The sequence below is a fragment of the Mustela putorius genome, unplaced genomic scaffold (genome assembly GCF_011764305.1).
Source record: "Mustela putorius furo isolate JIRA1106 unplaced genomic scaffold, ASM1176430v1.1 tig00003858_pilon_pilon_pilon, whole genome shotgun sequence".
Classification (NCBI taxonomy): Eukaryota; Metazoa; Chordata; class Mammalia; order Carnivora; family Mustelidae; genus Mustela; species Mustela putorius.
In genome coordinates, this window is record NW_025422010.1 from 55,632,554 (window position 1) to 55,656,527 (window position 23,974).

At 39.9% G+C, this 23,974-nt stretch overlaps 1 protein-coding gene across 1 annotated transcript in view; it reads left to right on the forward strand.

Annotated features, from left to right (window-relative positions):
- Positions 1-3,464: 3,464 nt before the first annotated feature.
- The window catches only part of CDH7 (cadherin 7), a 127,071-nt gene continuing 106,561 nt past the window's right edge, over positions 3,465-23,974 (forward strand). Inside the window, exons 1-2 of the mRNA XM_004745610.3 lie at positions 3,465-4,074; positions 15,654-16,059. Coding sequence (XP_004745667.1) covers positions 15,850-16,059 — 210 coding nt within the window. The 5' untranslated portion in view covers positions 3,465-4,074; positions 15,654-15,849. The remainder of the gene's footprint in view (positions 4,075-15,653; positions 16,060-23,974) is intronic.

The following is a 23,974-nucleotide window of genomic DNA, read 5'->3' on the forward strand; positions in this document are numbered from 1 at the left end:
CTCAAATGAATACATAAAATATTTTTTAAAAGAATGGAAAAATTAAAACTTAAATTTGAGAATTACATGGACACACTGGGAAATTTTGTAAGTAAGCATATGCTGTTTCGACTTACATTTGTATTTCACAGAATCTTAAACATTTGACAACACCTTAGGATTTATCTAGCATAGTAAATTTTTATTTGTGTTTCTCAGGAAACTAGGTTTTCTAATCAGCCAGAGTTGTAGGAAAAGAAAGGGTGGGGGAAGAAGAATCTGAAACAAAACATAACAAGTTTTGGAGCTCCTGGGTGACTCAGATGGTTAAGTCCGCCTTCAGCTTGGCTCATGATCTTGGGGTCCTGGGATTCAGCCCTGCTTTGGGCTCCCTGGTCAGTGGGGAGTCTGTTTCTCCCTCACCCTTTCCCCTCCACTTATACTCTCTCTCTGTGTGTCTCTCAAATGAATACATAAAATCTTTAAATAAATTAAAAAACCTGTCTTGTCCCTAGACTTGACCACAGCCTAAACCTGTGGAGCTCTTATTTTATTTGTCATTCCTAATGTTGGGCTTCCCCCTAAGAATAAAATATCAAATGCTTTTCAGAGACCAAAAGGCTCTGTAAATTTGTCCCTGGGCTACTACTCCATCTTGACTTTCTCCTTCCTACAGTACTCCAGGTTTCTCAAACACACCCAGCTCTTGCCTTCTGCAGAGAGTTGTCCCTGTTTATTCTGTCCAGATTATTTTTCCTTCAGATTTTCACAAATGCAACTCATTCTCATCATCAGCTCTCAACCTAAGTGCCATCTCTGCAAAGAGGCCATCCCTCATGTCCTAGATAAGTAAAAGATTGTCCCTCAGTTCTCATCTGAATCACCCCATTTTTAACCAGGTAGAGAGGCACATACCTCTTCGTCTAGGATGAATGTCTTGTGACTTCTGAGAATCAGAACTAGTATTCTGGTTAACTGAACCCATTTTACCCTTCCTAGAATCCCTGTAAAGGTTATGGCTTAAGGATTTTTTTTTTTTTTTTTTTTTTTTTTTTTTTTTTTTTTTAAAGAAGGCAATTCACATGAAAACATGTAGTTCAGGGTGGAAGCCAAATTTATGGTCTGTATTTATGGGGAAACACAAGATAAGAAAAAGAAAAGAATAAATCATGAGGGGAAAAAAAACCTTAAAAAAATGGTCTCCTAATTTTTTCCCTTTGTAGGTGGTCTTTTAATTAAAACATATATGGTGCTTACTGGGTATTTACCCTAAAGATACAAACATAGTGATCTGAAGGGGCACGTGCACCTGAATGTTTATGGCAGCAATGTCCACAATAGCCAAACTATGGAAAGAACCTAGATGTCCATCAATGGATGAATGGATAAAGAAGATGTGGTATATATACACGACGGACTACTATGCAGCCATCAAAAGAAATGAAATCTTGCCATTTGCGACGACATGGATGGAACTAGAGGGTATCTTATTTCACTAGAGTGAAATAAGTCAGTCGGAGAAAAACAAGTATCATATGATCTCCCTGATATGAGGAAGTAGAGATGCAACATGGGGGGTTAAGTGGGTAGGAGAAGAATCAATGAAACAAGATGGGATTGGGAGGGAGACAAACCATAAGTGACTCTTAATCTCACAAAACAAACTGAGGGTTGCTGGGGGGAGGAGGGTAAAGAGAGGGTGGTGGGATTATGGACATTGGGGAGAGTATGTGCTATGGTGAGTGCTGTGAAGTGTGTAAACCTGGCGATTCACAGACCTGAACCCCTGGGGATAAAAATACATTATATGTCTATAAAAAATTAAAAAAAAAACACATATGGTGCAGTCCTTGTTTCCTCATAGGATCTCATGGAAGAAAGAGCCAGACAATCAATGGGGGGTTGTGCTAATTGCTGGATGAGATACAAGCATTCACTTCTTCACTTAACAGATACTTACTATGGTCCAAATATGTGCTGTGTCTCCATCACGCTCAATATCAATCTTTCTTTCCAAAGATTTTAGTTCAGAACAATTACAAGAACTGGTCTCATCCCAGCAATGCGTCCATTAGACAAAGCAAGACCAACGCATGTAAAGCCATCAGAAAAATGTAAAGTTCTAGATTGTATGATATTAGCCAGAATAACCAAGGATTTTATTTTTTAATTGATTTTATTTATTTATTTGAGAGAGAGAGAGAGAGAGCGCCCAAGGGTGGGCGGGGGGGGGGGTGAACAGAGGGAGAGGGAGAAGCAGACTCCCCACTGAGCGGGGAGCCTATGAGGAGCTGGATCCCAGAACCCCAGGAACATGACTTGAGCCAAAGGCAGAGGCTTAACCAACTGAGCCACCTGGGTGCCCCAATTAAGGATTTTAATACAGAAAAATATGCCAAAGGCCTCAAAGATGTAGCCAAGGTTTAATATCTGGGTACCTGGAGAATGATAGTGTCCCTGTCAGAGAGGAGAACATTCGGGAAATCCGAGGTGATATCCAGGAAGAGATGGGTCTGATCTGAACATCCTGGGTTTGGGCGATGCCTGACAGTGGAGAGCAGGGGGAACCCCAGGCAGGCCTGGACTTGGGGAGGCTTGGGGTTGGAGCTAGAACTTTACAAATGAAGCAACGTTCAGGAAACAGCGTTGCTAGGTATCTGGAACTTAACAGGAGTTCCAAAGATACTTGCTGTCAGAATTAGGAGCATGCGACTCAGTGTTCAATACTAACTGCACGAGAGGAAAAGGCAAGCCGGCTAAACGGGCAGGACGGACTGGCTGGGAGAGCGCAAGCGTGGCGGGAAGCGGCGGGAAGCCGCGGCGCCGACACCGACAAGCCTCACTCCCACGCCGCCGGTGCACCGGGAGCCGCTGCTGACGATGGAGAAGCAAAGCAGGGCAAGTTCCACGGGCAGAAGAAGAAAAATGAAAGCGAACTACTTGGCATTCACCTTCCCAGCCCTCAGGACAGAGCATCGCGCCCTCAGGTCAAGTGTAGCACCTGAGCAGAGGGAAAGAACGCGCGCTCGGCTCTGCGGGCTGCAGCGCGCAATCAGAGCCCAGACCCCCTTCCCCACCCCGCGAGGGTCCTCCATCCCCCCCGCCCCCTGCGCGTAAATCCTACACCGCAGAACTTTTGCATTAGAGAACCCAGCAGGGAGAACATTTTCTGCAAGTAAAGAAAGTAGGACTAGGGCAGTCCGAGGAGATTGAAAGGGCAAAACGATCACGCAAGAAAACTGTAAGTTCTGATTAGTTTTATGACTTTGCCTTCATGCCTCAGGAGCTCAATTGATCACGGCTCCTACGACAGGCTGGGGGAGGGAGGGGAGGGCGCTGGGGAAGGAAAAAAAAAAAAATTCTCCAAACTCTCCTCCAGTTTCGCGCTTTCAGATGCAAATACCTGGCGGAGAGATGGATGGGCTGCGGCCCCTCCTCCTTCCCGCGCTCCCCTTGATTTCCCCGCGAAGGACTCGGTCTGCGCCGAGCTGTCAGGAGGGCGCTGGAGGAGGGGTGCGCGTGTGTGCGCGCGCGTGTGTGCGCGCGTGGCGGCGGAGCCGCTTCCTTTCCGATAGCCCTCGCTGGGTCTCCAGGAGGTACCCAAGTCTCAGTGGCTCCCCGGGCCGGTGTCGCCCGGCGCTGACAGCAGGCATCCGTCGCCGCCGACCACCGTCGCCTTCTCCGCGCCTTCCCGCCCCGGCCCGGCGCCCTCCTTCCTCCTCCAGGGCGCTCGCCCTCTCGCCCTCTCTCCGGACGCGCGCTCCCGCTCGCTCCGGACCTGGCGTCTGAGCCGCGCGGGGGAGCCGGCCGGCCCCTCGGAGCAGGCGCAGGCGGCGGGCCGGGGGCGCCCGCGGCCGGGGCAGCGGCCCCGCGCCCCGCGCCCCGCGGAGAGGGCGGTGATTGGAGCAGGAGCCCGCGTGCGGCCGGCCGCAGAGGGTGCCGAGCCGGCGCCGCCAGTCCCCCGCGAGCGCCGAGCTGCGCGCCCCGGGTCCCGAAGTGCCCGCGGACGCCCGGCTGCGAAGCGCGCGCCCCTTTCGGATGCAAACACCCGGGTCGCGGGCGCCGGACGCCGCCGGGAGGGCAGCGAGGCCCCAGGTGAGTGCGTCTGCCGGCTTGGGGCTGGCGAAGGCGCCGCCGGGCAGGAGCGCGCCCTCGCCGTGCGCGTCGGAGGCCGGACTCGTCGGCGAGCGGAGAGCGGGCGGGGGGATCCGTGCGGAGTTTCCCTGGGCGTCCCCAAGTTTCTGCGGCGTGGCCGCGACACGGGGCTCCGCGGGGCAGGACAGACGTGCGTTACCGAGCCGAGGGCGCTCGGCCCCAGCGAGCCTGCGCGGGCAGACCCCAGGTGCGGCGAGTGCCGGCGAGTCCAGGCGGACGGCCGATCGCAGCGCGCTCCGGATCGAGTGGGAAAGCCGGAGTCTGGGGCGCTCCCCTCCGAGAGGAGCGCGAGTGGCCCGCGTCCACCTGGGATGGATGCGGGCCGCGCTCCGCGCCCGCTGGGCCGCCCGGCTCGGCGGTCCGAGACCGGAAGGGGGGTGTGTGCCTGCGTGTGCGGGAGTCCCGGTGACCGTCCGCACTCGACTCCCGTGACGTTTGGAGACGGTGGAACTCATCTAAGGGTGTTTTGCTTTTTCCTGTAATTAGTATTCTGCTGCTACGGTGCGTCTGCAGGGCTTGCCTCTGCTCAGCGCCCTGCTTCCCCTGCCGCCTGGCTCTACCTTAGGTTGGCGTGGGGGGAAAAGGGCGCCCTGTTTCTCTGAATGCGTGCTGGACTTCTCCGTGGGTGCACCTGCCACGCAGCTAGTTGCTGGTATTCAACCTCCGAGCGTGGATTAATGAGAGAGGACCTATTGCTGTATTGCTTTCACGTTTTAGATCGTTAACCTTACGGATTTCTTAGATATAGTTCAGGTGAGTAAAGACTGGCAGTGAGTTCACCCAGCAGTGGGCTTTTGGGAACCTGTGAAGACATCGTCAAGGAGTGGGTGTCTCAAGGCTTTGGAGATCTGCAGATTGAACCATGAATGCACGTAAAACGCCTTTTATGTTGCAAGAAATATTTTCTCTTTGTTAGATCATCTAAAGGAAATATCTTTAAGTAGGACTCTTCCTTCATAATCCCGGTAACCAGACAGGTGTTCAGGTCATTTTCCATACAGAGAACTTCATGGGGGGTTGGAGGGAGGGATATAGAAAAATGTAAGTAACATGTGAGTATAAAGCCGATACTAAGTGTCAAGTATACATTTAAAAATCAGGTTAACAGCACAAAAGCATACATTTTAAGAGTTTAGGGGCAGTAGCTCCCCCTTTTTAAAAGGAAAGTTTGCATTGATTCACTGTAAAAAACATCTAAATAGTTTTAAGTGTGTTTTTATAAAGACAAATTGGTGGTAGGGGGGAGCTAAGGAAAGAAGTAATTAGGTTGGAAGCTTTCAGTAACTCACCAGAAATTACTCCCCACCCCCCACCAAAGAACTGGTTAGGTTTTATGTTTACTGAAGCTCTTGTTATTATATGTTCAAGGAAAAACATTAAGAATCCTTTTCTTTATTTTTAGGGATATTTGGAATAGTATGAATAAAAATGCAAAAGAAATGAGGCAAGTAATGAAACTGACAACTTTGTGAAAGTCTTGCTTACATGTTAGTGTTTAATATGGAGTGGAGTGGCAGAAACAATTAGGTAGCATTCAGTGTTAATAGTCTTATCTGGTAAAGTCTGTGGTTAGAAAAATAAAGAAAACTATAATCAGTAGTACGGACCATCACCCTGCTAAAAGCTATTACAGTGTGCAGCTTTAATAAAAGGGCATTGGCGCTTACAACGTGAGGTATTATTGTTATTAAGGGCTGCAGTAGGTCATTAGAATTGTGTTAACAATCAGCTGACAAACTCACAACTCTTCTTGTCTACTTTTTATATAATAGCACAGAGCTTTTCCCCTTTTTTAATAAAAGGATAATTGTAAAGCATCTGTATTCCTGCAGTTTACCCTTGGATTGACTCTAGTTTTTAATGTCCAATGAAAAAGAGAGGGTAGGGAGCATACTGAGTTTTGGCTACTGTTAAGCCTTCCTAGATCTAAAAATCAACCCACTGTGTCTCCTCAGGCGTGATTTCTTTGCTGGTCTACCTATCATTCAGCATTTTAGTTGTTTTGATGGCAAAGCTGTTATAAACTTCTCAGAATATATACTGATAAGAGGAAGTGAATACATCTTTGTGGAGAGTCAAATACTTTCTTTGTCAAATCTTTTGGAAATCTGTTAGGAAGTACCGAGCCCATAAATTGTTCAGTGTTGTGAATATTATGCTTGAGTGATCTTAACCTTCCCAGATTTTATAAGATTTTACATTTATTATGTTGGTGGTTTGTAACATATCACAGTTCTCGCTCACATACACATAAATGTCCTTTTTTTTTTTTTTAACTTGGTTGGAAGGCTTCAAAGCCTTAGTTTAAAATGGGAGTTTCAGAAACTTCTAAAATAACTAATGCATATTAGTGCATTGCAAAGGGATTGTGATGGAAGCTTTTCTCCTTGGCATGAAGGAATCAGTTGCTTCTAAATGGAGTGAGAAAGAGGAGCTGAGGACAAGGAAAAAAGACATGTGATCAGAGTCCTGTGTGGGACCATCTTCTCAGCCTCTGACGAGCAGAGCAGATCTAGCTGTAACCAGCAATACTCGAGTGCCTCCTCTGGGGATTTGCTGGTTTTGCAGAAAGCTACCCCTGCAAACATTTCCCCCTCGTCATTCTGCAAGATCCCTCACTGACAACATTATCAGTGCAAATGACTATGCAGACATCTGTCCGTATATTCATCTCAGATGATACTCTAGCTTTTCATTCTGGTAGAATTTCTTTTAGGTTCTTTTGCAGAACGTTTATTGAAACATAATTCCTTTTATTGAAGTCACATGTATCATACCTGGCTCAATGTAAATGCTAAGGCGAATTAAAAATTGATATAGCTACGAAGTGTTGTAGAAAAATAAAGGAAAAGCAATTTAAATATAATTTTACTTTTATAATTGTACATACATATGTATAGTACATATATAATACTACATATGATAGTATATAAATCGCTCAGATGGATATGGTTTGTCATTTTTGTTTTCTTTTTAATGTACATGGCCTTCTTGCAGTAATTATAAACTCTTTCTCCTCTTTCTTTTGCATTCCTAATACCCGTGACAGAAGTTATTTGTGCTTAGTTGAAATTGACTCTGTAATCCACTTACAGAAGTTTTCATGCCATGTCTGATAGCCAGATGCACACTACAGGCTGTGTGATTCATTTACAGGGCCCCTGCCTGAATATTTAGGCCAGTTAACGGTAGGAGGCTTTGGTCTGTGGTTGTAACGTTATCTGGCCCAGGGAGCTAATGGATTTGATCACAGTTTCTTAACATGAGAAGTCACATATCACAGAGGGTCCCCAACCTCACTAATTAAAATGTAAAAAATTATACCTTTTCGGTAAAAAAGACGAGGGCTGTTTCATCAGTATTAACATTATTGAAGCTAATTCTAAACTTTCAGCGGTATACAGATATAACAGATCAAATGGTAGTATATTTTAAAATAGAAGCTAAAGATGGTAGTATTAAATCTAGAATGATTATAGTAAGTTAGGAGTAGACAGTCCTTTCAAAACATAGGATTTGTAGCAACAACCAGATAACTCTACATAGGCATCTACAAAAATATCTTAAGATATTTTTTTGGGTTGGTACCCTATTTCTAAAATAATGAGCTATTGTTTACATTTCAGTGGAAATAGTTACTGTAGTGTCACAGGGCAGTAGGTATGCTTTGATCACTCACCAGATTTAGAAGGGAGAGGTGATTTTAAAGTTGGAGCCTCTCACAGTGGTTTTTGTGTAACATATAAATTACAGTCCTAAACAACAGTTCCTTTCCCTCCCAGTCTCACTGTGCACTCCTGATCCTCCTGACTCTTCTGGATAGGAATCCTAATGATCTACTTGGAGAATTCAAAGTTGTGGTCCTATAGACATTTGAGTAGGAATAAACTTACTTTTCTTGGCTTTTGGAGTATATGATAAATTACAAAAAAAAAAAAGATCTTTAGTGTCAGAATGAGAAATGTTTAACAAATATTTTTAGTTTTCTGTGTAACCAGTCACGCCCAGTACCATGAGGAACTTGCTGTGTGACCTTGGACATTCCACTAGAATTCGGTAGATTTGGGTTTTCTTAGGAAAGAAAGAAAGACTGTCTTACCTTAGGTTTTTCTAATGTTCTAGCTCTGTGGTTCCGCCACTCAAGGACTATTCAAACATCAGGAGCAGTGGGTTTAGGGACATCTTTACATTTTTGTTGTTGTTTTGGTTTTGTTTTGTTTTTTGTCTTTCTTTTCCCAAAATGAACCCTCCGGAGAACCAAATGATTACTTTCTTCAGCACTGATGTGACATTCTCTCTGTCCCATAAACATTATTCTTTTAAAAGCTCTGCTTGTATGTGGTGGTTGGCGGGGGGGGGGGGGGTGTGTGTCCAAACTCTTGAAATACTCCTTGTCTTGGATTATTTTCTCTATTGCAGTTATGACATCTGCTCATTCATGAGTGGGAGATTAGAATATCTTTTCTCTCTTTTGCATTGTCCAAATGTATTAAGTGGGTCTACTTTTAAAAATAAAAACGACAATGGGCAAGTATTATTCTTGTTACAAAGCAGACTCCTCTAACTTTGTGTAGAGAGATAAATCACAGTGAGGACCTCAGTGGTGACAGGTGGCCGCTGTCCTGGGGAAAAAACAAGGACAAATGAAAGTCTTAAAAGAAGGCATTGGATGAAGCAGGAGGAGCCTTTTCTTTGAATTTAAATAATGCTATTAAATACTCAGGGAGTATTCTAAAAAGGCATCTTTTGTCAGACTGTGCAAAAGAGCTAATATATGGAAGGCTGTCCTTAAAGCAATGGTAATAGTGTCATCAGGCCTTCTAACCACTGCTGTGAAATGGTATCATTTCCGCTTTTGAACATGTGTATTGTTCTTCTTTATAAGGATCCATTAAAAATATGTTGCTTGTCAAAATGTAGTTCAACTTTAAAGCAGTCTTGAAAATGACAGCCTTTTCCCCAAAAGACCAACAGCAAGACTTTTTGTTTTGCTTTTGTTACAACTGTGATTTTTTTGGTACTGTTATGGTTTATAAATTCATGAGCGAAACATCTTAGGGAGTATCAGTTAGATACTAGAGATGTTTGGCAATCATCCACTATGAATTTTTCACATTCTCATTGATTATTTTCTACCAAGTACACTGACTCCTCAAATGTCATTCTTACAATTGTTTTCCTAGAAAATGCATATGACAACGTATTTTGGGGATATTATGTTCCACATGATTGTGAATTGTATTTATTTTTTAGAGGCGAGGCACAACTTCATCGCATCTTCTCTAAATTGCCAGTAGATGACAAACCATGTGTTCGTGTGATATACATTCAGTATATTTCCAAACAGTTTCAGACCTGTATCTGATGCAACTGCAGACACAGAGAACACAGCCACTGTCCCTTGCCTGTCCTTTAGAGACACTGTGTTGATAGTCTTTAACTGAGATAAGCCATCAGTTATTTATATTGGACTGCAAAAAAAAAAAAAAAATTCTACTTTAACTTTGCCACAAGATCTAAAATAGCAATATATTTCCTTTTAACATAATTGATAATCATATTTCATAGCTCGAGTTACTTCTAGAAGGCATTTAGCACTTTTAAAGAAGCAGTTTAGCATATATAAATTAATTGGTAATTAGGCATGTGTTTAAAACCACTCTTATGGTTCTATATTTATGTGACTGGCTGAATCTGATACCTTTCACGCTACTTGTCATGTGTTTAGCATGTTGCCTTTGATTTAGATGGAACAGGCTCTACAACATTTATGCTTTTTCTGGTTAGCCATTGGCATGCTGGTGCATACGAAATATTTTTTGTTTTTAAGACAATTTTAGCCATTGTTTTTAAGTATGAACGAAAGATTGTATTAAGAGTATGATAGTCACTTGATCTGATTTTTAAAAGTGGTTTCACAGTGATGTTAAGTGGAGCAGAAAATCCAAGAAAATTTTATAATAATGAATTCATTTGGGTAAAATAATATAAGCTATTAAAGTTAAATGAATAATAAACTATCTACTTGGAAATAATTCTTTGCCACTTAGTTGAACAAAAGTAATTGGAACAAAAAAGTAGCAGCTAAAGTGATTTCAGGTCAAATGAATGATGTTGATTTAGTCAATACTGTTTGACTGATTCTCATCACAACCTCCTCATTTTGCTCCAATCCACTTAAAATTTCTTTTTTGGGGGTTCATTTTGTATTCTCTGGATTAAGGTGTGTTGTGCTGATCACAGTATTTGCTATGATTTTCGTGAATCTTTAGTTCGGCAAAAAGAAATGTTTTATGTTTAAAAACACAAGTTTTATTTTTTGATAGGGATTGCATTCAATGTATTTGTAGATTGCTTTGGGTAGTGCAGACATTTTAACAATATTTTTCTTCTAATCCATGAGCGTGGAATGTTTTTCCATTTCTTTTTGTCATCTTCAATTTTTTTTCATCAGTGCTTTATAGTTTTCAGAGTACAGGTCTTTCACTTCTTAGATTTATTCTTACGTAGATGATGGTTTTCGGTTCAGTTGTAAATGGGATTGATTCCCTACAAGCTTTAGCTTTAAGATATCAGAGAAAGAACATTTTTTAAGTCTCACTCAGATATATAGTATATGTATTTTTAAATTTTAGGTTATTAATCCAGTAGCAACCAGCACAGTCTTTCAAACATCTGGTTGGCTCCTGTTCAGTTCTTTCCTCTTCAGAACATATTCCTGTTGTTTTTCTCCTCAAAGCTCTAATGCTGCACATTCGTAATTGTCTAGAAGTTGACTTAAATCTGTAGAAGTTACCTAAGCTGTCTATCAGTAGGTCATTGTTCTCTACTTTTTTCCTGAGCCAGTTAATAGTGAACAGGTCAGCTCTCCAGACCTACAGTGGTTCACACCCTTAAGCTTTCCCACAGAGGACACAGTGACACATGGCACCATTTGGGTGCCGGGGTCTCTGCTTGTTTCTGATGGGACTTTCCCCTGATTAACGCCTGTCGATAAAACTCAGGAGGCAGAAGGAAAAGAGAAGATAAGCAATATGGGGTCCTAGCAGGGAAGGGTGCAGGGCTTGGGTTTGGGGCACAGATTTGCAAGTCAGTATTTAACCCGTTGTGAAAAAAATGACAATTGTGATTGATTGTGTGCTCAAGTTAATTTATACGGAGAAGAGTGTTATCATGGTGACTTGATCTGTGTGGACATCTGCAGGAAGATAGGAAGCCTACTTGTGGTAGGAAATCTCAACTTCCCGTTCCGATGACTTCTCTTTGAAGACCATAAATAACTTAAGGTTTTTCATAATGCATCAGGGCCCTTCATTTCTTTCATGCTGTCTCAGTTCAGGTCAGGATGAGTCGGGTTGAACTGTTGTACCGGTGTTTACCTTGGAAACAGATCTGCTTCTGAAGGAAAGCAAGGGTTTGGGGAAGCCCAATGAAGGGCCACCCGCCCTGGGACTACCCCCTGTTGCATCTGGTGTTCACTTCCAGCGGAGAGTTGATAGTTACTATCAAAAATGGTGATGAACACGTATAAAACCCCCCTGCTCCAATCACAGTCATTCACACATGAGTTTCTGATTTTCTAAGTGCTTTCTACAGTAGGCATTATGGGATCATTTATCTGCCACATAAAAGAGAATTTTATCCTCCAATCATGTACACAAGGCCAGTTAAAATATCCTTGTACACTCATAGACCTTCAAGAAAGGTAAAGAAAATTTGGCTCAAGAGCCTGGCAAGTATTTCAAATACTGCAGAGAAATATAATGGGATTTTTTTTTTTTTTCAAAGGGATTGTCACCCATAAACATGGTAGAGCTACCAAGGAATTTATATATTGACTTACATGGTTAACTTACCAAATTAAAAAAAAAAAAATAAGCATAATGAAAAGAAACCTTTTGTAAATGTGTTCCAAAGGTCAATTGTGTGTCTGCTTCTGTTCTAGATACTGTGATACAAAGACAGCATGGACATGCCTATTTATCAAGGTCAATGTTGATAATAGCTGCTTTTAAAACACTTCATTTTAACAGGAAAGTACAAAACTCTCTGGTCTCTTTCACAAACATTAACTCAGTGACTGCAAAGTAATCCATAGTGTGTTCTGTGTCTGACTTCTATGTTCTGGCTGGTTTGATAATTTCACACTTTCATATGGAAGAGAAAGGGTCTTCAAGAGGCAAGTCTAATTTAAACATCTCATGTTAAAATTCATGCTAAATTTTATAAATGTGAAAAAATGCTTCTTTTACATCCCTATAACTTTCTTAAATCTCTCTACCCTTTAGTCATTAACAATGTGCACTTTTTTGCAGTCTAAAAAAGCCAACAAAACCAATTCTGTGTAATTGTCAAAACAGTGAAGTTACATATATAAAAAAACATGATTTTTAAGTTTAGCTCATTTCTCTGATTTTGCAAATGTGGAAAATGAAATCGCAGAAGGATCCAAGGTCATATAGCAAATGAAGGAGGTTTTAGAGCAAAGACCCCACTGATCCTGTTCCTGGTCCAGATTATATTTCTTTTTCTTTTTAGTGAACATTTTGAGTGAATTCAAATTTCTCCAATTCTGATGCCAGTTTTTGACTTATAAAAATCACAGAGGACTTAGGGTGCCTTTGTGACTCAGTCATTAAGTGTCTGCCTTCAGCTCGGGTCATGATCCCAGGGTCCTGGGATGGAGCCCCACATCGGGCTCTCTGCTCAGCAGGGAGCCTCCTTGTCCCTCTCCCACTCCTCCTGCTTGTGTTCCCTGGCTTGATGTCCTCTCTCTCTATCAAATAAATAAATAATATTTTTATTAAAAAATCACAGAAGACATGCCTTTAGGAAAGAAAGTTTTACATTTTTTTTTTAATAATTTGGTGCCATTGTTTATATTTGTATGGGATTTTGGGTTCATGATCCATATAGTTCTCTGTCACTGAGACTGGAACTACCAAGAATGTTTTCATTCAGTGCAAGAGTTGTCTAAAATGTTTTCCTTTAAGTAACTTTAAAATGAAAACATCACAAACTAACTTTAAGGTAACTAGAAAATATGATAATAGCCCCATCATCTTTAAAAAAAAAAATTAGGGCTTTTAATTGTGTCAGGCATCATCCTTAATTTTTCATGATTTGCTTATTTAATCCTACAAAGTAGATGCAATTATTACCATCTTTGTTTTGTAAGTTAGAGGTTAAGGCTTCATCTCTGGAACTTATATTAGAATTTAAGTCATGTGTTCAAGAATGCATAGCTAAGACAGGACAGAGTCAGCATTTGAATCTTTACCTGATGCAGGTGCCTATAGTTTTTCCTAGTGTATAATTTTGGTAACTCCCTAAATTTTGAATTCCAAAATATCATTTGTTACTTTGTTTCTTAGAGCATGGGTACATTTCATCGTATAACAATGTTACCAAATTCACCTGAAACATAAAGTAGATTAACTAATATAACTACAAAACATTTAAAAAAAAATTGTCTCAGAGACAAACGTTATTTATTTACTTGTTTTTATGAGAAAACACATTCTCTTTGGAGGAAGTAGAACTGTGAGACTGAACTGTTCTTCGGCCACAGCTCTCACATGCTAGACAGTCCAGAACTCTTGATCCCCCGGGAATGTGATTTGCCACTGGCATGAAGGGAAGCCATGATCTTGGCCCTCGGCATGCTGTCAGCCATTCCTACAAAGGCCTCACTGTAAGCTCCTGGCTATGACTCCTAGCTCATTATAGACCAGTCCATACTACCCCCTGTTTCCCAGTCTAAGTACCTACTTGCCTTCAACTTCTTTAACTCACTTCTCAGGTGGGTTAGCTCAGACCTCCCTGCAATTAACTTTCAACCTAATGGAGGAGCCTACATTGGAACACAAAGATATGACCCCAAGTTACTCCTTGTTTATGATTCTAGGTCTTAGAACAACTAATCCTTCCAGAGTGATTTCCAAATGGACCAGCCTGGACCAGGCTTAGATAAGATATTTGGATTTTAGAAGAAGGGGTTCACTGCAGAGACTACAGTAATATGCTCCAATAACAGTTTACTGTTCTGGTGGTTCTCAGCATATATCAATCAGCTGTACATTGGATTATTCTGGAATGCCCTCTGGAATTTCAGAACTTGATAGCGATATTTTTAACATGTGTATGTTCATTTGAACAGAGCTCAGAGTCAATGCAACCTGTTTTTTAACAGTTGTGTTGACTATTTTTACATGTTTAAGACATTTCATTTTTCTTCTATTAGATAAGGCATTTTCCATAAGCAACTTTACTGTCAGAAATCATCTAATAAGTCACAGACACTCTTGTTACGGGAGAGACAGGTAGGAAGATGAGAAAGCTAATAAAATAAAGAGTTTATTTGCTGCTTTGATACGGAACTATCTTTTGGCTTCATTTCCTTAAAACTGTATTTTGCCACCACTACCCCCCAAAAAGAGCGAATGTGAACTCTCACCTTAATTATCCTATTGTTGATTTAGTTATAGTCAAATGAATTTATAAATCAAAGTACAGCCTAGTGATCTCAACAAGATTTTTGCCATAAGTTCTTATTCCTCTGTGTCTTGGGGTATGTTCGGAAGTTTGTTTTATAACTGGTTTTATATCTCTGTGTCTTGGGGTATGTTTGGAAGTTTGTTTTATAACTGGTTTTATATCTCTTGCATAAACAATTCTTTACTGAAATATGTAGACTTTAGAATAAAAGTTGTTCTGTTTTCATGCTGCTGCAGAGGAATGCTGGGTGCACACTCAGAGTGAACAGGGCTCACAAAGAGGGTTGAGTGTTCACACTTTAGTGATCTCTTCAATTCCATATCCTGAGGGAAGGAGGCCCTACTATGCACAGGCCATACTGTAAGACATTCAATAGGTATTTGAGCCAGAGTGTGACCTAACGGCATGCTACAGAGGAGACACGACAATAGGTCTGAAGGGTGGAAAATGGAGACTACTGAGCTTTGCAGCTGATCACAATCAAATCAGAACACATCAAAACAGCTGGTGTTCTGTGACTCAGAATCAATCAACCAGTTTTGAATCACCTCATACTTCTCTTTATTTCTCTTTACAGTTTCACAGAAGAGATTTAAACCAGCATATGTCCTTCCCATTTGGTTAAATCCCTGCTTTGAGCTGCTTTGCTTTCATATTCTAATACCAATGAAGGCAACTGACTGTAATATAAAGGCAAAAAATAATAAAGGCTAGCATTAAAATGATTTTTTAACGGATGGCGTTCCATTTGTATTAAGTAAACCATATGTTCAAATAGAAAGCCTGGAAGAAACCCGAAGTTTTGAGACTGTGTTATAGAACGAGGATAATTCTGCCCCAACAGTATTCGTGATCTATACATGTGGCAACAGTTATTGTAAATGTATAAGTTTGTCATTAATAATTTAACGATTATGCAAATAATGATATCTTGGGAAAAACAACAGTAAGTTCATAAAGGAAAGTTAAAAGTGAGGATGCGTTTTGGTTGCTGACACTAGCTCTTCTTTGTGTTCTGCTAGGTACCTATCACACCATTCTCTGGCGAAGGTTATTCAGCAGCGGTGACCCCTCGCAATCGAACACTCTGCAAATTATTATCTCTGGACTCCCAGCGGACACCCTGCCGGAGGCAAGAGCTCCTAAGCCAACTGGAACTGTGCCTTTTCTCTTGTCAAGGTTTTTTTCTTACACAGGAAAAAGAAAGAAAAAAAAAAGATGAAGTTGGGCAAAGTGGAGTTCTGCCATTTTCTGCAGCTAATAGCGCTTGTCCTGTGTTTCTCTGGGATGAGTCAAGCAGAGCTCTCCAGGTCCGGATCAAAGCCCTATTTCCAATCAGGGAGGTCCCGAACCAAGCGCAGCTGGGTGTGGAATCAGTTCTTTGTGCTGGAGGAATACATGGGTTCAGACCCTCTCTATGTAGGAAAGGTAGGGCATTTGGCCTTTCAAAGTCACAAATGATTATTGTGAATGTTTGTGGTTGGCTGGACAACTGCTGTTTTTGCTTTGGGGAGAACATAACGATTACTCCTGTGAAATCGTTCGTGAAGTTTTTGGCCCTAACCAGTCTGAAATTATAGTCCAGATTGCTCTCCATACATCGAAGCCATAACTTAGGGAGTGATGTTTATTTCTAGAAAGAGAGGAGGAGTCTACAGATGCTTCGTTTACCATGATTGTGGCAAATTAGTAAAACTTTTATTTTCAAAATTAGAACGAGAATACTCACTTAATAATGAAGAGTAGTGGGTACGTCTAGGCAGTTGATTTTTTAGCTTCTTTATTTTTGGGGGGGGGAGTCCTATTTAAATGATGCACATGCTAACTTTATGCTTATTTATCCTTTTCTGATACTTGCAACTTAAATACTGCAAAGTGAAATTATCAAGCCTATCGTCCCTCAGTTATGAGCAGTTCTGACCCGCTTTTCTTAGTGGTGGTCTTGGTCTTGTTTTGACGGATCTGTTTTGTGTTTGTTGTTGTTGTTGTTTTCAGGTTTTTCTTTTGGTTAAAAATGAACGGTAACAGAAGTCAGTTTCTAATTGATATCGGACAAAACGTGGGCAGTTGGTGGTGCATGTTTGGGGGCCAATTGGAATTTTTTTTTTTCTTTCACAGCTTCTTTCTATCTGAATATTTGGGGGGGGGGATTTCTACTCATGTGCTTTCTGCACTGAAGGGTCTTTTGAAAGAGCATGGCCCTACCATCATTGTATCCTGTTCCCAGTCTTTAATCTACTTCAGGTTTGATTATGTAAAGATTTTCCCCAAATTTCTCAGATTAGCACGGAGTACTGGTAAAGAGTTTCTAAGTAGCACACACCAGTGAGATCTCTCTCTCTGCCTTTCTGCTCTTCCCTTGGTCAGTGTTCTGCGTCTCTTCCTGATAAAATGAAACACAGCAAACTGGTGGTGCATTTATCCATGAGTGAATTTTCCACTTTGAATGCCTGAAGAATCTTTGCTGTTTATTCCATGGGTCATTGTTTCATTTGAATACATCTTAAGGAGGAGTGAAAAATCTGTTTTTGTTGATGGGTATCTACAGAAGTCAAAGATATCTTTATTATTATATTCCTTTGATGTTCCTATAGTTTATAAATACTGACTGATGCTGTATTATAAATAGTTGGGGACCTGAACCAGTAGAGGTTCTAGGGTGTGGATTACCGTGTTTTTATGGCCCAGTGATAGCATTTTCTGCCCCAAAGAAAGGATATGTAAGCACACAAGGGTTTGTGTAAGATTTTTATAGCCGTTGTACCTTTATCAATAGCACCATCACGGAGACTGTGCATTTCTGTGCGTTGCTCCCTCCATCTCTCTCATTCATTTGCTTGTCAACAAAGTGAGAGCAATGATCATTACACAGTGTTATTAACTAGGAATCTGGCCCTTAATTTCATTCATTTTTAATACATATTTACAGTGTCATCAAACTTATTTTTTTAGTAGATAGGTATATACAATGAATTCATAGAGTCAGTAGTTATGAGGTGAGATCACACTTTTATGGGAATGTAAAGTTTTCTAAAGGCCACTGGAATATTCCAGTTAATTTAGTTTTAAGTGGAGTTGCCTGAATGATGGCATTTTGAAATAACCATAATTTAAAATTTTAAAAAACACCTTTATTCTATTTTATTATTTATTTATTTTTTAAAAAAAGATTATTTATTTATTTATTTGACAGAGAGAGAGAGAGATCACAAGTAGATAGGCAGGCAGAGAGAGAGAGAGGGAAGCAGGCTCCCTGCTGAGCAGAGAGCCTGCTGGGGGACTCGATCCCAGGACCCTGAGATCATGACCGGAGCTGAAGGCAGCGGCTTAACCCACTGAGCCACCCAGGCGCCCAAAACACCTTTATTTTAAATTTTAAAGTTTTTGCATCATAATTGAGAACACTTAGGTTGAAATAATCCCTCTTAATGCCATTTAGAATTACAAAAATGGATATCCCTAGGTGACTTAAATTCCAAATGCATATAAAGTTACCAGACCATGCTGTTGTTATTTTTCTAAGAGAAATTGTGTGGTTTCTTGATTAGTAAAAGAGATATTCTGTGCTTTCCTTTCAATTAGAGACCATTGCTTTGTAGATTTTATGTGACAGGAAACAAGTTTGTGCTTATCTCTTGGCAGGCTGTATATTGGGAGTTCAATACTGTCATTCACAGTAAAAGAATGTCCAAGATGGTAAATAGGTTAAAAATGAAACAAAACAAAAAACAAAGCCTTGATAGACAAAAACATGCAAGTCCAGAAAAAGGACAGTAAAATAATTTGAGATGGAGAGGGAATTTATAGACACAAAAGGCTTCAAAGGAACAATTTACATTTGCTCGGAAGGAGATGACAGAGAACTTGAATACTTTAGATTGTATATATGAGATGATGACATGATTCTCCTTAGGCTGGCAGTCTGTATAAATAGTTACAATAATTACTTTGACCTCAGTACAGTTTCAGTCTCTTGGGTTATATAGAATAAATATATTTTCCTTTTTTAAAGTATTCACAAGACCTAGAAAAAGAAAAAAAGTTTTAGATGAAGATGTGGAAAAATGGAGAGGCAGATGTTCATGGGAAGAAAAGAAGGAAAGCAATCATTACTTTTGATAGTCATGTATTTAAACCTGTACTAATTAGATGGGGGGATTCCTAGTCTTCCTGACAAAATCCAGTCATTTAATTTGGAAAACATATATAATGTCCTTGGTAAACTTGAGAGCTTAATTCGATCTCATACTGGATATTATCGTGTGTGTTAAATTGACTGCAATCTCATTGTGGATTCTACCACTTCCTACTAGTTGTGGAATTTGGGTTCAATTGTGAAATATTACTAAAATTTAATTTCCTCATCTCTAAAATGGGAACAATGACACCCATAATTCAAGTCTCTTTCTGAGAATAGATGAGATCAAATATTCGGAACATGCATTCATTTAACTTAGACATTCTGTTTACTACTTTACTACATATTTATAAGATGACCGCATTTGGATGATCTGTTGTGTTATATGTCCAGTGTTGTATTTGTGATCCTTCAGGTGAAAACAGGCGTTATTTTATGTACTAAATAGTATTTAAACTTATTGTGGTTACTTAGGAGAATGGTCTGCATTGAGTGTGCTTAGAAATATAGCATGTTTTTATCTGTAGATGATTAGGCTATGGCAAAAATATGATTAGGAAGCAGATGATTCTATCTTGAATTCTAATGTCAGAGAAATGACACCTGCGATTTTTAAGACCTTTGAATTTGGAGATCATATTTATGGCTGGTGGGCAAAAAGATCAGTAAAATGACGGTACAGTAAATAAAATATGGTCTTCAGGATGTTGGAGATAATGAGGCCAGAAGATGCTGTGCCCTTATTATTTTAGCCAATTTACTAGGTTTGTCTAACATAATAAGTCAAGATCAAAGCAGAACAGTCTGTTGAAGGGGACCAGGAGGTCTTCTAGAACCCTCACCAAGAGACCTTCATGGTATGCGCTTCTGGGCTATGTTAGAATCTGACATTTATCATGAGCATCCCACCTTATTCTTACGATGTCAACTAATAAACTGCTGAATTGAAACATATACACTTAAGGAAATAATCACTAGACATTACTGTGGCAGAACATTTTTTTTTAATATGTAATTTAATTTTTTTTGTGTTAGTTTTAGGCATACAACATAATGGTTCAGTATTTGTATATATGATGAAATGTTCACTGCAATCAGCCTAGTCCATGCCTGTCACCTTACACTCAGATTTTTACGTGGTTTTTTTTTTTTTTTTTTTGCTATGAGGACTTTTTAAGGTCTCTTCCCTTGGGAATTTTCAGACAGGCAGTAGAAGATTATGAACTATAGTCACCATGCCGTCATGCCGTGCAGAGTACCGTTTTAAAGAGTAATGGTGCACCATTCCCTAAGAGTATTTCTTAATTACCACCATGCCTGTTTTCTTGTCCTTTTACAGGGAGAATGAGGCGGAGAGTCCGTGCTTTTCCCTTTATGACTTAATGCCTCCTGAACTGGCCATTTGAAGTCCACAGGAAGTAGCAGCTTCTAGCCATCTCTTTGCATCACAATGCACTTTTCTAGATTAGTCTTTTCCTCACGTTGGCATTTCTCACTTAAGTTTCCTAACCATCTGACAAAAAAAAAGAAAAAAAAATTGTCTACAGAACCACAGGGCCTCTGTTCTGGATATTAAGTGTTTTTCATCTCTCCTACCATAATGGGCTGCCAGCTGATCCCTGCGCTCTGGGCTGTTACTTTCACTGAAATGTGTGCTTCCTGCCTCTTCCGAGGTCTGCTTCTCTAGCTGTTAACATCACTCTTGCCTTTTCTGCTACTCCCCTTTCTTCCCTCCTCATTCAGGGAGAATTTATACCTGTTACCCCAGTCAAAATCAAATATATAGAAATGCAGTGCGGGATTCATTCTGCTTTAAATCTAAGCTTGATGGAAAAAAAAAAAAAAGAAAGAAAAGTTTAAGCTTGCTGGAAAGTGTTGGTGAACATTTTCAGTGCGTTTAATTACATCGCAGCAATATCGCCTACCAAGACATTCTCTGTCTCCTGATAACTGAAGCTATGCTCAGTGTTCCAGAAACTTTCTCCTTTTTTAAAAAAAGATTTTATTTATTTATGAGAGGTAGAGAAAGGGAGAAAGAACACAAATGGGGGGAGGGGCAAGAGAGAGGGAGAAGCAGGCTTCCCACTGAGCAGGGAGCCCAATATGGGACCTGATCCCAGGAGCCCGGGATCATGACTGGAGCTGAAGGCGGACGCTGAACCCACTGAACCACCCAGGTACCCCCAGAAATTTTCAACTTGAAAATTGGTTGTGTTTGAAAATTGAGTTCTGAATTAGATTCCTTAGCTGGGCAAATTTATATTAAATATACAACAAGAAAATAATCACAAATGTTAATTTCTTAGGGAGGAGCATTTTCATCATGGTAGTATTTCTATTTTGTAGATTTGGGAGGGGAAAAATGCAAAGGTATCCCATAAATACGTAGATTACTTAAAGCTGGCTCCAGTCTTAGAAGAAAGCGAATAGTTTGTTTTCCTTCTGTTTATATGGAAAGCCCATGTTTATACTATTTTTATAACCAGAGTAAATTCAGAAAACCCTTGTTCTATTTTTTTCTTTACTGATAGAAATGTGGAACCCTTGTGGCTTCAAGAAGCATTTGCACATGGATCAGCTCTATGGGATACAAATAAGTTTAGATTTTTAGAAATACTTTTTTGGCAGTTATTTTTAGTTCTTGTAATACTCCAACGTAACTATAAAGTATTAAAGTGCATTTTCTTGACATGAAATCAATAATTCAAAGTCTTTGTTTATTTCCTTTAAACTGAGATGGAACTAAAACATGTCAGACTTTGCCACTAAAATGAAAAAAACCCTACTATTAATTCCGTTTAATATTGCTCATTTTCTCTTCAAAGTTATCTTAGGTTAGAAATGAAGGTTGTAATTACCAAAGGCGTTATCAGGTGAGACTACAGAGCTTAAGATGGAGGAGAGCTAGCTTACAGTTATCAACCTAATTACAGTCAAACTAGCTAGTATAGATTAGCCCTACATTTTCTGATTATGTTGATCAAAGGCATTTAAAAATGCTGTATCTTTAACATGTGTTTTTGTTTGTACATATTGTACTTGTCGTACATTTGGTGGTAGGAGAAGCAAATATTACAGTAATGTTCCTTGTATATCATAGTGTTTTCACGTTGGACGCATGCTGTGTTTTTAAAGTGCAGAAGACAGGAGATAACCTAAAAGGATGATATCGGGCCTTTCTGTAGTAAGTGCGCTGTAATTGTTGGACAAGCTTTATAAGCAGAGCTCGCTGATACGGAGTTGCAGAAATTGAAGCAGTCTCTGTAACTCACCAAGATAAATGACAGAATTAGATAAATAGCAGGACAGTCACCGAGCCTTTGCTGGTTCAAGCATATATAGATAAGAACTGTATTGGAAGAAATTTCATCCTAATCATTTTGCACGATTTATATTGATTATCTGTCCTAGTGATTATGATCAGCAGAGAGAAAGCATAGTTTGTATAAATTACGCTTAATGTTATATCCCTCCCCCCCATTCTGCTGTAAAACTGTCTTGAGTTCTCTCTCTCCTTTTCTCTCTTTTCCAAATACTTATCAAGGACCTATTCTATGATAGGTATTGTGCTAGATAGGAGGGTTTAACAAAATAAAACACCTCTTCCCCTTCATAAGATTTAATCTTTTTGATAAGCCAAGCAGGTAACTAGATGACATTGGGAAGTAGCAAATTATCTACAGCTGTGGAGGTGGACAAGACCGGGAGCTAATTCATGGATCCATGAACAAATGGTTGCATGAGGATACCTGGTTTACCTCTGCGATTTCATAATCCTTTTACACAATCTTCAAATCAAAGCAAAAAAAAAAAAATCACTTTCTTTGAAAGTAGGACAGAGTCTTTTAAAATTGTGTTGGGGGAAATTTTATATAGTAGAAGCACCAGTAAACAGAAACCCTAGGTTCTACTTACAAGTTTCTCATTTTGAGCAATGCTCTAAAGCATAATAAAAATTTTATCCTTACGCTATAAATTGGAGATCAAGTAGGTAAACATTTAAGACATTTTATTTTACAATAATTCAGACTTCCAAAATGTTGCTGAGTACTGTTCCCAAACCCAGCATCCCCAAATGCTGGTATTGTTATATGATGACACCTGCTATTTAAACCGGGAAATGAGCTTTGGTATAATACTATTTATTTGCCAACAAATAATACTCAACATATTCCAATTGTTACAATAAATTCCTTTTTCTGATAGGAGCCTACCCAGTACCACATCTTATATTTATCTTGTCTCCTTAGTCTTATCCAGTCTGGGCTAGCTCTTCGGCCTTTGCTTGTCATTCTTGACCATTTGGTAGCGAATTTTACAATCTGGCTTAGCTTCATATTTCCTCCTAATGGAGACGTTTTAGGTGATGTAGTTTTGCCAAGGATGCCACAGAAGGGATGCTGCGCACTTCTCAGTGCATTCTATCAGGAGGTACAGATGTTGATATACTCATTAGTAGTGATGCTGACTTGGGTCGCTTGGTTAGGGTGCTGTCTGCTAGATTCTTCTGCTGAAAATACATATGAAAGTTTTGAAATCTTGAAGGAAGCATACAATTAGCTAAACTGTCAATATGAATTGGAATAAATACTGTAGTTCATTTGAGGGGGGCTTCTTGGCTGATGGTCCATTGTCCATTTTTAGCGATGAGGGAGTGGATTCATCTGAAACGTGGGTCAGATTTAAATCTATAATACCATCAGCTAATGTCCATAATTTTATGTAGTAATTGATCTCATTTCTCCAAAGCACATCAATTTAGTATATTTCAAGGAAATTGATTTTTTTTTTTTGAACCAAGCAATAATATTCTCTACAGTCCAGGATTCCAAGAAGATGTTTACTGATCTAGAATTACAACAAGAGCTTTTCCTCCATTGTTTACAAAACATAATGAACCATTTTACACTGTAAGGTGTGCCACAAATACTTAAACCTTATAATTGTACATAAACATTGCTTTAGAAAATAATAGATACTCAGTTCACTAATGTAGAAATAGCTCAAGAGAGTGCAATCGAATGTCATACATTTTAATATAGTCACAGGAGAGTTGAAATCTAAACAATGAATAGAATTATATTTAGTGTTTGAAAAGATTTAGTAATGACAATTTCTCCTAATGATCCCTCTTAGAGGCTATAAAATTTCTGTTTCATGGTCAATACTGATTAAATCTTCAGAGTTAGAAAGGAGCTGTTCTCT